Source organism: Lycorma delicatula, chromosome 2 (assembly GCF_047948215.1).
Source record: "Lycorma delicatula isolate Av1 chromosome 2, ASM4794821v1, whole genome shotgun sequence".
Lineage (NCBI taxonomy): Eukaryota > Metazoa > Arthropoda > Insecta > Hemiptera > Fulgoridae > Lycorma > Lycorma delicatula.
Window position 1 is genome coordinate 147,821,549 of NC_134456.1, and position 15,668 is coordinate 147,837,216.

At 28.9% G+C, this 15,668-nt stretch overlaps 1 protein-coding gene across 13 annotated transcripts in view; it reads right to left on the reverse strand.

The window, feature by feature from the left end:
* ATP8A (ATPase phospholipid transporting 8A1) overlaps positions 1-15,668 on the reverse strand; it is a 453,786-nt gene that overhangs the window by 60,019 nt on the left and 378,099 nt on the right. The window contains exons 23-24 of one of the 13 annotated variants that reach the window (XM_075356438.1): positions 12,077-12,171; positions 7,265-7,529 (exon numbers count right to left, since the gene is read on the reverse strand). The exons of 11 other annotated variants lie outside the window; for them this stretch is intronic. In XM_075356438.1, the coding sequence (XP_075212553.1) occupies positions 7,522-7,529; positions 12,077-12,171 (103 nt within the window). In that variant the 3' untranslated portion in view covers positions 7,265-7,521. Of the gene's footprint in view, positions 1-1,353; positions 2,088-7,264; positions 7,530-12,076; positions 12,172-15,668 lie in introns of those variants that run through there. One more of the 13 variants, XM_075356442.1, reaches the window with a different exon arrangement.

Sequence of the window (15,668 nt, forward strand, 5' to 3'; positions counted from 1 at the left end):
TTTTTATTTGTCATTCTTTCATCCTATGTACAAATATCAGTGAATGCTCTAAAATTAATTCCCAGCTGGTGCGACAGAGCGGTCAATATGGCCGCCAACCTAACACAGAAAGTTATGCGGGCAGCGCTGCTGGCCACCCGAGCTGTGTGCTCAGCGACATCATAAATAATTCTGAGTAAAGCCAGAGAAGTACGTGGCCAGCAATGCTGGCCTGATGAGCACAAAGGGTTAATGCATCAGAAATGCAGAGAAAATGCTGTAATAAGTAATCTTATATGTGGTGTATTATAATTGCCAATGAAAAAAATAAAAAATAAATTAGACTTACAAATTAATATTAATTTCAAAAAGAAAGACAGGACTAAATAAAATAATAGTTATTCTATGCTTTTTTAACTTAACTTTTTGAAGTTGGTACCCAAATTAAATCAACTATAAAAATCTAAAAATCCCTTAAGTTGGCACTGACAAAAAGTCAAAATTTAAAGAATGAAAAAAAGTATTATTTTTTAGTTTTTAATTGATTTAATTTCTTTAAAAAAATTATTTTATTTTATTGTTTTAGTTTATTTTTTGAAAATATGGGTAGGCCTACAAAACTTGAAAGCTACGAAACTTGAGTGAAAGCACCTAGAATATAGGAATGAGACCTGCACTAAAGAATCATATTATAAAAATCCAACAATCAATGATGAAAACAAAATTAAAATTATCTCAAATTTTTTATGTAGAAAACATTTTTTTGTACTTAAAAATCCTAAAATTTATCTAAAATCTTAAAATTTATCCTTGAATTAAAAAAACTTACATGAGGACCTGTGTAACTTCCTCTAACAAATAAAATAAATCACCAAGGATGGTTGCAAATACAGCTAAAAATGTTTTGACTTTTAAAAAATGTTTTATTATAAAGTTTAGTTTGGTTGGTTGTTGCATACGTAAAAATTTTAATTAAAAAATAATCATCAAAATTGATCCAAAAAATTGAGATGTACTCCTTTTCTGAAGTCTATTAAAAAAGTATTCACTTGTAAAAAAATGTTCAAGTATATGAAACATATTACTGTTATGTAAAAATAACATATTACTGTTAAATAAAAATTCTTTTGATTATGTAAAAAAATAGGTACTAATAATAACAAATGATCATTAATAATAAATTAAAATTAAAAATAATTATTACTACTCGGTAACAATAACACAAAATGTTACATATTACACATTAAAGATAAAATTAAATTAAGCAGAAGAACAGATGAAAGTTAGAAATTAAAAAAAGTGAGAAGAAATAGAAGTGAAAGAAGATATCTTAGAAAAAAAGTGAGGGGAAAATAAAGTAAAACATACTTTATGTATAATGTATACAATATAATATAAATAACATTAATTGTACAATCCATAACAACAATTACATGACATTAAAAAAAATACAAAAACAATTATTTATCCTACTTCTTATTTATATAATTAAATTAAAATATTAATGAAGATTGTACATTTCCAGTAACTAAGTTTAATATCCTATCTATAATATGTGCTTAATTTACTATTACCATTTTTTAACAAAAAATATGTGCAATTTTAAGGCACAAGTCTTTTTTACTTACAGCTACTCACTTTATTAATGTTTCTTGATCACATTTATTATTAATTAAAAATATATATTAAATTAATAAACAATTAAAAATTGAATTATTTGGAATACTATGCTTTAAACCAGATAATAAATACAATCATAAAAGAGTATTAATTATATTAATATTAAGAGCTTAAGAGTACAAAAATTAAAAAAAAAATTATTCAGCAAGATATTATTGTAGTTTAATGGAACACTAATTATTGTGATTTCTCAGCAAGAGGATGGAATTAAAGAATGAAATTTATTCTCATATAAGGATAGTCCAAATGAATCTGTAAATAAAATTATCGCAATATGTTTTTTCACAAAGATGAATTTTTAAAAATGTTTACAAATCCAATGTAACACAGTAGTTACAACTTGTTTCAAAATCTATTTATGTAAAATAAAATCAGTATGCCAACTCCAGTTGGGCGGCCACCATCTATAGATGTAACGCCTGATACGGCTATGAAAAATGAAAAAAAAACCATAAATAAAATCAAAATAAAAAAATTCGAAAAGAATGCCAATAAATAAAGAAAAAAAAATAGAGATAATAAGAAACTGCAATGCTGAATGCTAAAGGTACTAACACAAACATAGAAATACAAATACCAAATTTACAAAACTATGGAATATATTTATCAAAAATCTCAAAATTGTAGCAAAGAATTTATAGAATCAAAATTAAAAAACAATATCCAAACTTAGTTATTTATTAAATGATAATATATTAATAAGAAATATTTTAAATGGTTTTCAACAATCCTAATTAGATACTAAAATGGTTAAAAATTTTATACGAGTAGATAAACCGAAATTAAAAAATCAGGTATTCTTGTTTTATCAATAAACTTTGAAAAATGGTTGCTAATTACATGTTAATAGAAAAGTCTAACTTTTAAATGAAAACAATACAGAAAGATAAAAACTACCACATAATTGTTTAGTGAAATATTTTCATATTTTATTAAGACAGTAAAATAATCTGTGAACCAATTAACAAATTAATTATTAACTAACACATGAAAAAAAATCACATTTGAGGGCAAAAGAGCAGTACAATAATTTTTTTTCTATCAATGCTTTTTATAGCTTTCTTTTCTCATTACAAAAGATAGTAAATGGAATAATGAAACAGTTCATGGAAGTGGAATACTACTCATATTTTTCATTTTTAAATTGTTAAAAAAAAATTTCTCTGACCTAATTTTTATAATGGTCATTCAATAAGTAAAAATAAAAGCAACTACAATTAAAAAAAAATGAAATAAGTATAATATTTTTAAAATCAAAAATTGGTATCCCTGTGACTTATTTAAAAAAAAACTGATTGTCATCTTTAATATATAATAAATAACACTATATCATTCAAAAATCATTAAAATATGGCAAATTCAATTGAAAATTTGACAAGTGTACTTTCCAGAATTATATTCAATAATGAGATTTCTGTTTTCAGAGGGGGTAAAAAATCTAAAATTTAAGTTCTCTGTGCTTAAATAATACATAAAAGTATTATGCATCATGATAATTTTTACAAGTGAGTTGAACCAATCAAAAAAAGTAAGATTAAGTATTACTGATGACTGAATTTAATTCTAAAATCTCACTTTATTCCAGTAGACAGGTGGATTATAAAAAAAATTGCTGAAAATTGTAATATAGTCATTCGGAAAGTTGCTGTGCACAGGAATTACAGAAGTGTAATGGCAAGAAATTTTCTTATTACTTTGTATTTTTATTTCATTATGTTATAGAAATGGATATTACAACAACTGTAACAGTTTATAAAAGATCTTGAAAATTACCTCCTCCAACATCAATACAACACAGGAAAACATTTCAATTTGTTTTCAAACATTAAACCAGCTGATGTACTGGAATGTCTCTTACGTATTCTATTATTGCGGTTTTTAGTTTGTCAATTGTGCAAGCTCTGTTGCGATATACTGCTTGTTTCACTGCCTCCCATAGAAAGTAATCTGGGGGAGTCAGAAGAAGTGATCGTGCAGGCCACAAACCCGTCTAATTGACTCACTCATCACAGATATTTAGTAAAAACATTTTGGAAATTTGGACATTTTGGTGGCAACAAACAGGAGTATTAGAAAATTTTCAGAAAACTTGTGCTTCACTAAATCAGTACCTTGTCACCATGAAAGACGTGTTCAATAATAAATATGTGTTCTTCTACCAAAAAAGTGATTACGTTGGAACAAAACAAAGCATGTTCAGTCAAAACTCAACAACTGACATCTTGGTTTACTATTGATCAATGTCCAGTGAATCTAAAAACAAGAATGCACCACATAATTCTAAAGCATACTGTACAGTGATTTTCTGAACGCACTGTGTTAACATCAATACATTTCAATAAATCATTTATAACAAACTGAACATGTCATAAAACATGTGCAAGGTGGATTCCAAAACAGCTTACTGATCATCAAAATTACCAGATTTCATGTGTATAGAGAATTCAAACAACACTATATGATTAAAAATTAAATTGATATCAATAAATAGAAAATGTTGTTATATGCAAGGCTATAATGATTATATCTAAGTTATTTCTTTTAGAATCAGTTTATTGAACTTATAAAAAATTTAATGTCTCGAGAAACAGAATCTGAAAATTGATAGAAATTAGAAATAAAATGTCAATGGTCACAATCATTAAAAACACAAAAAAAAAACGTTTTCTGAGATCACTATATTTAAATTATAAAGGGTACATAGTCCCTATTTATTATGCACATATAATGATAGCAGCTGATGAACTCAAAAACAAACAAAAAAATAGAAAATATTGTATAACATATTTTTGTTTCTTTAACATTGGCATTAAACAAAATAATTAAAAACTAAGCATAAAACTATAATAAAAATTCAACAAACAATGCAAAATTATAAATTAAAAATTAAAATATTGATTAACATGACAATTTGGGTCACCCTCAACCACTTATAAAAGCAATTCTTAATATTAATTATTCTGATTAGTAAATTTACCAGAGGCAATTCTTAACCCTCCATTATTATTAAATGTTGACTTAACCTTATGACCTGAATTACAGATAAAAAAGAAAAGAATTATAAAGCATATTTATGTTACAACTATCACCAAATTAGCTATTAGTTTATGCTTATTTTATACATACACCAAGTGTTTATAAAGGTTACACCATACCTAAAAAAATATATGCTTAGTTGCCTTACTACATAATTATAAAATAAATAAAAGAAAACCTAATAATTACTTATCTACATAAAAAACAGATAACAGTTTTTGTGTAAAAATATAGTATACGACTTAAACAGAACACAAAACAATTTTCAAAACAATGGCCATTTAAAGTCTAAATACCAAATTTCTTAAAAAAACCTAATCAATTTTAGAATATGCATGGAGAAAACATTATTTTATCACCTTTTATTGATAATAAGTGACAATTTTCATTAAACAATTATTAATTTTTTTTATAATAAAATAAAAACACTGGTAGGAAGATGAAAATAAGATCTATAATTTTAATTCTTAATTCCCTTGATACTTTTTCTTGAGTTTGATATATAGATCATTTCCTGAACTTCATCATGGATCTTTGTAAAAACCTATCTATGTAAATATCTTTTTTTTATTAAAAAAAAAATTGTTTGTTACAAAAAAAAGAACAAATTTAACTGCTAAAAACATTAAACTATGAGTAATTTAAAAAAGAATTAAAATTAAAACATACCATAATTATAAAAAAAGAGGAACTTCATAAGAATATTTATTTAATAATTAAGAATCAAAAATACACGGTGTGTTTGTAAAAGATCTTTACAACTTTAATTTATAAAAAAGTTTTTATATTATTTACAATTACGATTCTTCCAAAAAAATAAGATCATCACATTTTAAAACTTTTTTCTTAGTATGAAATTTACAAGTATTGGTAGCATGTATAAGATCTAGACAGTAATCAAACTCTAATTAAATAAAAGCCCAAGATTAATGTTTTGTTTATTTACCTTTCCTAATAAACAAAAAGTAGCCTCATCTAATACAGCAATTTTATTAAGATGGTAATAGCAAAATTCCTATGAGTAATTCTACCTTCTTGTGTAATAACATATAGTAATAATTTAAGTCTAAGGACATATTTTTACATTTTTCCTTATGAACAATTTAACACATTATGAACAGTTGAATGAGGAATGTTTAATTCATAAAACTACATGTTATACTGACTTTTTGTGTGGACTGTGAATAAATGCCTGTTACACTTGTTTGGACATTTTCGTTACATGCACTAAGCTGCCTATGTCTTAGGTTCAACACCTTCATGCATTCAATACTTCTAGGTCTTAAACATTCCATATGATGCAAGAACAGTGGTGATCTCGTTATAACACATTCTAAACTTATATTGTACTACTGTATTTGATTTAATTTCTATAAATTACTGGATCTTCTCTTGAGCATTCATGGCTACAAATCTGTGAAATAAGCATGATTTCTGTTTTGGTTTGGAGGTGGCAATACATGTCGCTTCCACATGATCAAGAACACTATCTGTGAAACTTATTGAATACCTTTAAACAAAACCTATCAGTAACAACTGTGATTTATATTTAAATTGCTATTAATGATTAAAGTTATAAAGATCTTTATGGATATCTTGTAATTAAAATACAAAATTCAAGTTAAATTAATATTAATAAGTAACGTAATAATTTTATAAAATATTCTTCCTTAAATGGCTACATTTTTCTTTTCTTAACTGGAACATATATATTAAAAAAATACTAAACAATGCTACTTTTTTTATCTGTTTATTTAACTTCAAGCAGATTTATTGACTGAAACTCCTTTTACAATATTAAACAACTTTATAGATTAATGCAATTACAGTCAAATTTCTCTGAATTCTGGATAAGTATCCCCTAATAGGCGATCATCACTTAAAATACAAAAATTCTTATTAACCAGCTTTAAAATATGTAGGATATAAAGCAATGAAACTAACTGCTTTACAATAATATAAAACAACCATACCTTCTCTATTATATTAAAAACTTATCTACCTGCTCTTTCTGCTCAAACAGAATATAATAAAATATTATGTTGCATTCATGATAATGTAGTTTAAAGATAGATATTTTATTCTTATCAGTACTTAAATTTTATTATTGTATGGAGCATGTCAGGAATGAATGTGATACTTTGCATGTAAAAAAGGAACTACCCTAGCCCTTTCCCTGGAGAGATCAAGGAAAACCATGGAGGAAACACCTTGATTAATGCAGAAACACAAAATTAATTTAAAAAAAGGCTTTTAGAAGTCCGTATGTAAATACATAAAAATAATAATCCATAAACACACAGTAAAGCAAACATGTGAAGTGAATAAACGAAATAAGTGTAAAATAAAATAATTTAGTAAGCATTAAACACAATAATTTTTATTCAAACAGCATGAGAAAGCGTGATCACACTTAAAAATATAACAGATACATAAATCACTTTCAAAAAATGCTTTCAGAGTTAATTATTGTCTCTTTCTTCAATGTAGTAAATGGTATCTTTAAAAAATACAATTTCATGAGGAAACTAAATAAATATCTAGTTAAATAATGTATTCCATCTGTCTTGTTTCTTTAAATATGTTATTAAATTGTGCGTTTATAAATTTCATATAATTTAATTTTGTTGAAAGCTTTGTTTAGAATGTACTCTGTTTAGAATAAAAAAAATTTTTTTATGTTGTGATTAATGTTTTTCTGTCACGATCTGTTCCTTGAATCTAAGAAAATATGTATTCAGTCCATCTCTGTCTATATTCAATACAATCATGGCAGTTTATTTACTTCCGAGTTGTTATGTTTGTCAGTGTTTTCTTAAAAGCAGATCATAGTTCTGAAATCAAATTTGAATATTTATTTGGCCAGTTCTTTATCTTTAAATTTATTCTAGCTTTTTAAAAGTGTCAAAATAAAAAAAAAATATATATTTACATACGAAAATTAATTTAATGTACATTAATGGATATTTATTCCTTATGAGCTAGATCTTAAATAGGAAGAGAATCAGTAATTTCAAGAGTGGGAAGAAAATGAATGAAGAAATATTTGACATATATATTTAACTATAAAATAAAATTTCTGATAATACTTGGATAAATTATCTTGAATATAAAGGAGCCTTGTAGATTATAATCTTGAAAACAAAGACTGGAAAATTTTCCTACAAGAATTTTTTTTTTAAATTGTGAAGAAATGATAGTCTTAAAAAAATTGAATATACTGGAAACAATACATTAGTATATTATAATAACCTTGAATTTGCAGTTACATAATCTTTAGATAAAGCAATACCTGGACTTTAATTAAATCAATATTTACCAATAGAGCAGAAGATCAACAAATTCCCAGACACCAAAAACTATGTATTATGAGCACTGTGTTGCAATAATAATTAATAATAATAATAATAATTTTTTCATGAAAATTTTTATTCTTGTCTGGAACTGAACATTTTGTCACTACGAATAGCATTTACTAAATTTAATAAAAATTAAATGGGTGTTTAGTAACCACCACATTGCTGTAGAGAGCAGTTTGTTTTGAAATCAACTTTTTTGATTCACGGAGCATAAAAATAGCATAAAGATGTTAAAAGCTATAAATCATAATATTGTTTGATTATAATAGATTATCATTTAAACAATTTGTATATCATTTTACTCTAGTAAACAGAACAAGGACTCCAAGTTCAGCCCACAAACAATGTATATGCTTGGTGGTCCATGAAAAGGATATTGTGAAGAATGTTCAAAATAGTTAAGTTCTACAATACATGGGTAAGTATCAGAAATTGTTAACTGTATCAAAAGGAAAAATTATCTTTTCCTTTTTTGATGACTGATTCCCAAAAGGATCGATTTTGGAAAAATAATACACATACATACATATATATTAAAGCGGGAAAAATATGAATGCCTTATTTTTATTCTGGAAGGAAAAGGGACCAGAGGCAAGGGCCAGGACTAACAAATTATTATTAACTGAAGAATATAGTAGTCGGTCAAATACATACTCCTGAGGTTGCTTATAGGTAGTGAATGATTCACTAGAATTTTGGATAATTGTCATTAATGGGGAAAGTACAATATTAACAATAGTATGGGATCTAACCTATAATAATCTAAATCTAAAAACTAATGTAACATTGAAGCTGCAGAACCATGAAACGGGCAAAACAGAATATATTTTACATGAAATTTGATATAAATCCTATAGGTTTTCTTCAATAAATTCTAATTCTCAAGAATAATGTAGATGAGAAGAAGGCCGTATAATATAAAATTCAAATTTTCTATCAAGTGATTCATAATAATAATTATTTAGACAAATTATTTTACTGTGATTACTACTGAAGATGTTTCATTTTGAACTGAAAGTATATTAATAATTGTTTTAAGAATTTATAAGGATTATCAGTCAAATTACATTTTAAATTAATACTCTGCATCATATATTAAGCAACAACACAACATTTTGCAAAAATTACAATACTTATAAAATTTAAAAGAAAAATAGCTTAGGAAAATTATACATCAAAATTGTTAATTCTACTAAACCAGTTTTTATCTCTTTGAATAGGATTGTTCAGAAAGTTTTCTCTCTAACACAAAGATGGCACAAATATAAACAAATAACTACAATATTTATTTATTTGTACAGTAACAACAGGCTTACACGATTTACAATTACCTATGAATGATAATGAATTTTGTAGTGTGTAAAAAATACCATGCCTGACCAAAATTTGAAGCAGGATATTTGTCAAGTATAATTCTTTAGATGGCATGCTTCAAAGTTTCAGATGTGTGTATTTAATTGCTTGTTTGTGGCGATCTAGAAAGGCAAACAAGTTTTGATATTTTCTGAAAATCGATAAAAGATTAGAACTGTTATAAAGTACTTCGTTTTAAACAGTTTAACCCGATGTATATACAAAATGGGTAAGATTCCACTTTAAAGAATTCTTTTCCTTTGTTTTTGACACTAAAAAAATGGCTGCTGTATTTAAATATCATACATCCATTCAAGATGATAGATGCTCGGGACACCATAAAACTGCTATGACCGACAACAAAATAATCACAAAAATCCACAATAGGTACTAAATGATCACCAACTAAAGATACACCAGCTTTCTGACATTTAAACATTTGATAGACTATGTTCACTACATTTTATACAATGTTAACAAACACAGGTGCTGCATTTGTTAACAGACAACCAAAAACACATTTGACTGAACACTTTTCAAGGGAACTTAGACTTATTTAAATGTGATTCTGCTGAGTTTCAATGAAGTTTTATTTAAGTATATGAAACATGAATTCAGCATTACATCCCAGAGACCAAACAAAGAATGGAAGCAGGTGAAAGTGTGACACACCCTCAGGTTGTTGCTGTAAAACTTCTTGACCTAAGCTTAGATGTGTTTTCACATGCGCCACATCTGGCTGTCAGCAATTACTACTTCCAATTCCCAAAGCTGAAGTAAAGATAGAGGCTTGCTGAGTGAAGATATACTTCAAATGATGATGTCACAGCTGAGACAACTGTTTATTATATTGGACAAATAGCATATTTTGGAGGCATTAAAAAGTTGGAAAGTTGCTAGTCTAAATGAATTGAATTGCAAACTGACTACTAAAAAAATAATAATTTTCTGAAAAATCTTGTTTTCTTTGTCAGAGGAAAACTTTCTGAATAACACATGTATATATTTTTAAATTGGTTAAATAATTTTAACAGATAAAATGTAAAGTTTATGAAAGGGATTTTAAATGGTTTACAGTCAGTATTTTTTTGTTCATTAAGTATCAATATTCAACCAACCACTACCCTCAAATTAAGACAGCTTTATGGTCAATGTCCATGTAGCAGAGGTATTGTTATAACCATAATCACAGAAATACTTAAGTAAACTAATTCAAGTAAATTCAAACTTATTTTTGAGACTTTTTTGATTACTGTTTTTTCCTGAAACCTACATACTGTTATATCTGTTTGATTATATCTATCAGTTCCAAGTACGAGGTGCGACAATAAAGTAATGAGGCTGATTTTTCTTTGCAAGATGTGGCAACCCTGCAGCTTGTGTAGGCACACCATCTTTGACCTTGGTCTATAAGCTACTTCTAATCCAAGCGACACATTGATGCAACTGCTCAGTCGTGAGTTGTGCTGTAATAATTGAACACGTGCTTGTGTCTCTCGTCACAGAAATGAAACTGCAAAATATTGCACAACGGCATGCCATTTCTTTTTGCGTTAAATTGGGTGAAAACGCGACGACAACTTATGGTAAGCTTCAGAAGGCTTTTGGAGAGGAGATTATGTCAAGAGCTCAAGTTTTTCAGTGGCATAAAATCTTTAGTGAAGGCAGAACGAATGTTGAAGATGAAGACCGCAGTGGACGACCATCAACCTCACGAACAGATGTCAACTTGACCAGGGTGCGTGAAATCGTACGATCTGATCGAAGATTATCTGTGAAAATGATTGCAGAACTCAACATCAATCGAGAAACGGTTCGTCTAATATTAACTGAAGATCTTGGTATGAGAAAGATTTGTGCAAAAATGGTCCCAAAAATCTCACACAACAGCGAGAAACACGGAAAAATGTGGCAGCTGATCTGTTAAAGCAAACGGAAATCAATCCAGATTTGTTGAGCCGTGTTATCACTGGTGATGAAGGTTGGTTTTTTCAATATGATCCAGAGACAAAACGCCAAAGTTCGCAATGGTGCTAAAAGGGATTACTCAGACCAAAAAAAGCTCGCATGTCAAAGTCAAAAGTGAAATGCATGCTTGTGTGCTTCTTCGATTCCAAGGGAATTGTTTATAAAGAGTGGGTGTCTCCTGGACAACCAATATTTCTACAATGAAATTTTAGAAAGACTTCGTAAACGAGTTCTTCGTGTCCGTGCCAACATTGCTGATAATTGGATTCTGCATCACGATAATGCGCCATCCCATACTGCTCTGTCAGTACAGCAATTTTTAACTTCAAAACAAATTTCAATACTACCACAGCCACCTTATTCACCAGATATCACTTCGTGCGACTTTTTTATATTTCCAAGAGTCAAAATGGCGGTCAAGGAACACCATTTTCAAACAACACAAGATGTCCAAAAAGCTATGACAAGGGTCATGGAGGATATTACAGAAGATGAGTTCCAGAAATGTTACCATCACTGGCAGAAGCGCTGGAATCACAGGGGAACTACTTTGAAGGAGACAACACTAAACATGACTAAAACGGTAAGCAACATTTTTTTTCACATCAGTCTCATTACTTTATTGTCGCACCTCGTATATGATTACAGATTATTAAAAGGCTTCTAATCCACTTAAGTTTTTAAAGTGCTTATTTAGAGACCTATTTCGATTTCCTTGCCCTGTTGTTTTGCAGTACTGCGAAATACTGCAAATTTCACTCTCTTTATTGCATTAGAATATTTTTCTTCACACAGTCTGGAACAATGAAAATAAATTATTGACAGAAGAATGAAACTTTAATATTATAAAAAATTCAAATATTTTTGTAATTCTACATAATGGTTACCAGATATATTTCAGCTAAATAAAAATTTAAATTATTTAAATAAAAGCTGCAACTTGATTAGATATTCTTTGGTAGCCTCAATGTATGATCAGTCAACATTTTCTGTTTCTGAAATGCTAATGCATCTATTTCATAATACATTTATTTATTGTCATCATTTCTACTATTTTTTTTTTTTTTAATCAGGATTCTAAAACTACTATATTTCAGTATTCAAAACTGGTTTTTTTACTACACTTAATAAAATTAATAAGAAATTATAATAATCTCACATGTTTCTTAAAAGCTGTTATTGTTTATTTATGTAAGTAAATCTCTCAAATTAGTAAACATTTTCATTAAAATATTTAAAAAATAAAAAAATATAAGTAATTAAGAATAATATTTTAATATAAGTTTTCTTTTAATTTTATTTTATACTAATCAAAAAGCCAATCAAAGTGTAATTATGAAGTCCTTTTTTAAAATCAAAACCAGATTTATAAATTACTGTAAAGAAAATCAAAACTTGAAAACTTTTCATCAAATTTTACTAGAAAGCTTTCTACATAAAACAATGTCAAAAAGTAGCATTACTTTTCTGGAGAAAACAGATATTACAACATAATTCAGCAATACCTCATAATAAAGATTCTAAATGATTTTTATGAGAAAACAGGCATAACTCAAAATAGAAGAATGATGGCAAACAATTTTGATAGATTGAAAAATAAACATAAAAAAATTCCTGCTTACCTTTTGTAGAAGACTGCATAAACTCAACTAGTAGGATCTTTCACAAAACTTTATAAGCACTGGAACACAATATAACAGCACTACCGACAAAACACTTTATTATCCGGTCAACCATAAGGCAAAACTTGTAACAATTTTCCAGAAAAGAGAGAGAAATACCTTAGATCCTAGGTAACATAAGTAGTACGGAAATGGAGATACGGCGTCAAAATCCAAGACGGCGGCGACCACCATCTTGGATTACGTCACGAAATCAAGATGGCTGTGGTCGGCCATCTTAGATTGCGATCACAAACATAGTAATGTGCTAAATTATCGTAATGCAAAACTCTCTCTCTGTGTGTGTGTGTGTTGAACATCTGTTTGTGACGTCAGAGTTGAGCGGTAGAATTAAATAAATGTGAATAATATTATGTGGGACGTACCTCGAGGATAATCCTGGTCGTCGTGGCCATTGCACCGGGAGGTGTCGCCGCGATGGAGAGAGGTTCTCGTCGTAGATTCTGCACTGGGAGGCGGCGACTGCGCGTGTGTTCACGTGCGTGCATCGACAGAGCGACATGTTTACCGTGGGGCTGGAATTCGAATCGGCGCATGCGCACTGGAGTGCGAATATGAATTCTAAGAAAAACATTAATTAATGAACTCCGGTCTTCCAAGAATCGACGCAATAAATAATTCTAACTAACCGCAAAGGAACTAGTTTGAACCTGCTTATCAGCATGTACAACCGGTCTTCCAAGAGAAGTTTTAAAAACAGAACAAAGTACTAAACCCGATTTTGTTAAACACTCCTCACCATTTGCAACAATCCGATAGTAGATAAATCTATTACCAGATCATGTCGTGGGGCTTTGGAACCACAGCATTCAATAAATGTAATTAAATATGGTTTTTCAAAAAAAAACATAAGTTAGTTACACTATATTGTATGGGGGTTTAAAGTGTTTTTTGTTTTGTGTGTAATTTTGTCTCGATTGTGTAATGTGTTGTGTTACAGTCCTTAAAAGGACGTATTTAAACATCGTAGAAATTAAAAAATTCGAGTAGACGATCTTTGACGGGTTTCTTTATCCTCTTCTTCGTCTTTTTCTTTGCGTTTCATATTCTTGTATAAAATAAAATAAAAAGAAGCGATATGACACTCTCTCATATATCGATTGATTTTAACGTAATCGATTTCTGAATTTTCAACCGTGTCGTACGCGCCATCAGCGGTTGGGTATCATCATCATAGCCGTCACAACGGTTCGTAGAACAATCTACCTCATCGCGTGTCCTGAAGAAACGTCCTCCATCTTACGCCACACGAGCAGTTAATCTTCGTTTTTCATTCGCAGTGTATACGTTTACAGCGAGTACGTTGTTTTTTCGATGAGACGTATTGAGATCTTCTAACAACGTCGCGTCCAACTTCATATTCGACGAATGATTTAATTTAAACGCCTATACGTTACCGTCGTCACCGTAGAATCTTGAAAATAGTACATCTTTACTGTCAATAAGTGCGATAGCTTTATCACCGCATTCAAATTCGCAATAATACTTTTGTCCCTATCCAAAATCATCATTCAAAACTATCTTTACGATCAGGTTATCACCGTTTTTATCGATATCGTGTTCAGATAAATCGGCAATATATACAAAACTGTGTTTTAATTTAAAACACATAGGCGTCAGACGTCGGTCACAGAATCGACGCAATTAATAATTCTAACTAACCGGTCTTTCAAGAATCGACGCAATAATATTTCTTTTAATTTTTTCCTTATTGACAAATAATTATTTACGCGAACTCGTTAGTAAACAAGTATTTAAATCACAGGGACGGTACACTGAACACAATGGATCTAGCTACCGACGAGCAACTTTTATTGTACATAGAGTGCAATAATAAAGAAAATATCGATCCAAATATTGGTGAGATTTGTGAGTATTTGCAAACTTTAACAAATACTAATAATCATGAAAACCGGAGACCTTTAAAGAAAAAAAGAATAAAGCAAAAGAAAACTGCTACACAGAATTATAATCATGTTCATTTAAGAATTTAATTGATTTAATGCCTCTCGAGTAAAGGGACATTCGCGTTGTGAGAAGTTTTATAAGTCCGTTAAAACCCATTACCACCACAAAAAAAGTACATTGTTTGAGTTGTGTTTCCACACTAAGCAGGAGGTAGCAACTGCGTGGCGCGTTGAGTTTTTTATGTGAGTGAAATCTCTCCCCAATAAACCTACAAACACTCATCATTGTCTGCAATTGTTTATAAACTTACTTTTATATCCTCAATGAATTCGTCTTCGTTGTTTTTTTTTATTTCCAAAATAAGTAAATTTCATCGAACAACTTTTTACAACGTTCAATTCGTCTTCGATAAATCTGTTTGTATAAGACTTTGATAATGAGGTTTGAAAGCAATCCAGTTCTTCCGGATCGCTGTCGTACAACATTACGCAAATTGTTTGAAAGTTATTTAAACTTACCTTGCTAATTAAGATAAAATCACACGTGGTAATTTGTGAACAGATATAAGAGGTAATGATCTCGCAGTAGACGATGTGATCGCAATAAATTAAAGATTTTGAATGATCAAATCGCGTGAGGTTTTCCGCTTACTTATATTCCCTAAAACAAAACCAACTGACTTGGTGAGATTTTTCTCGGTAGA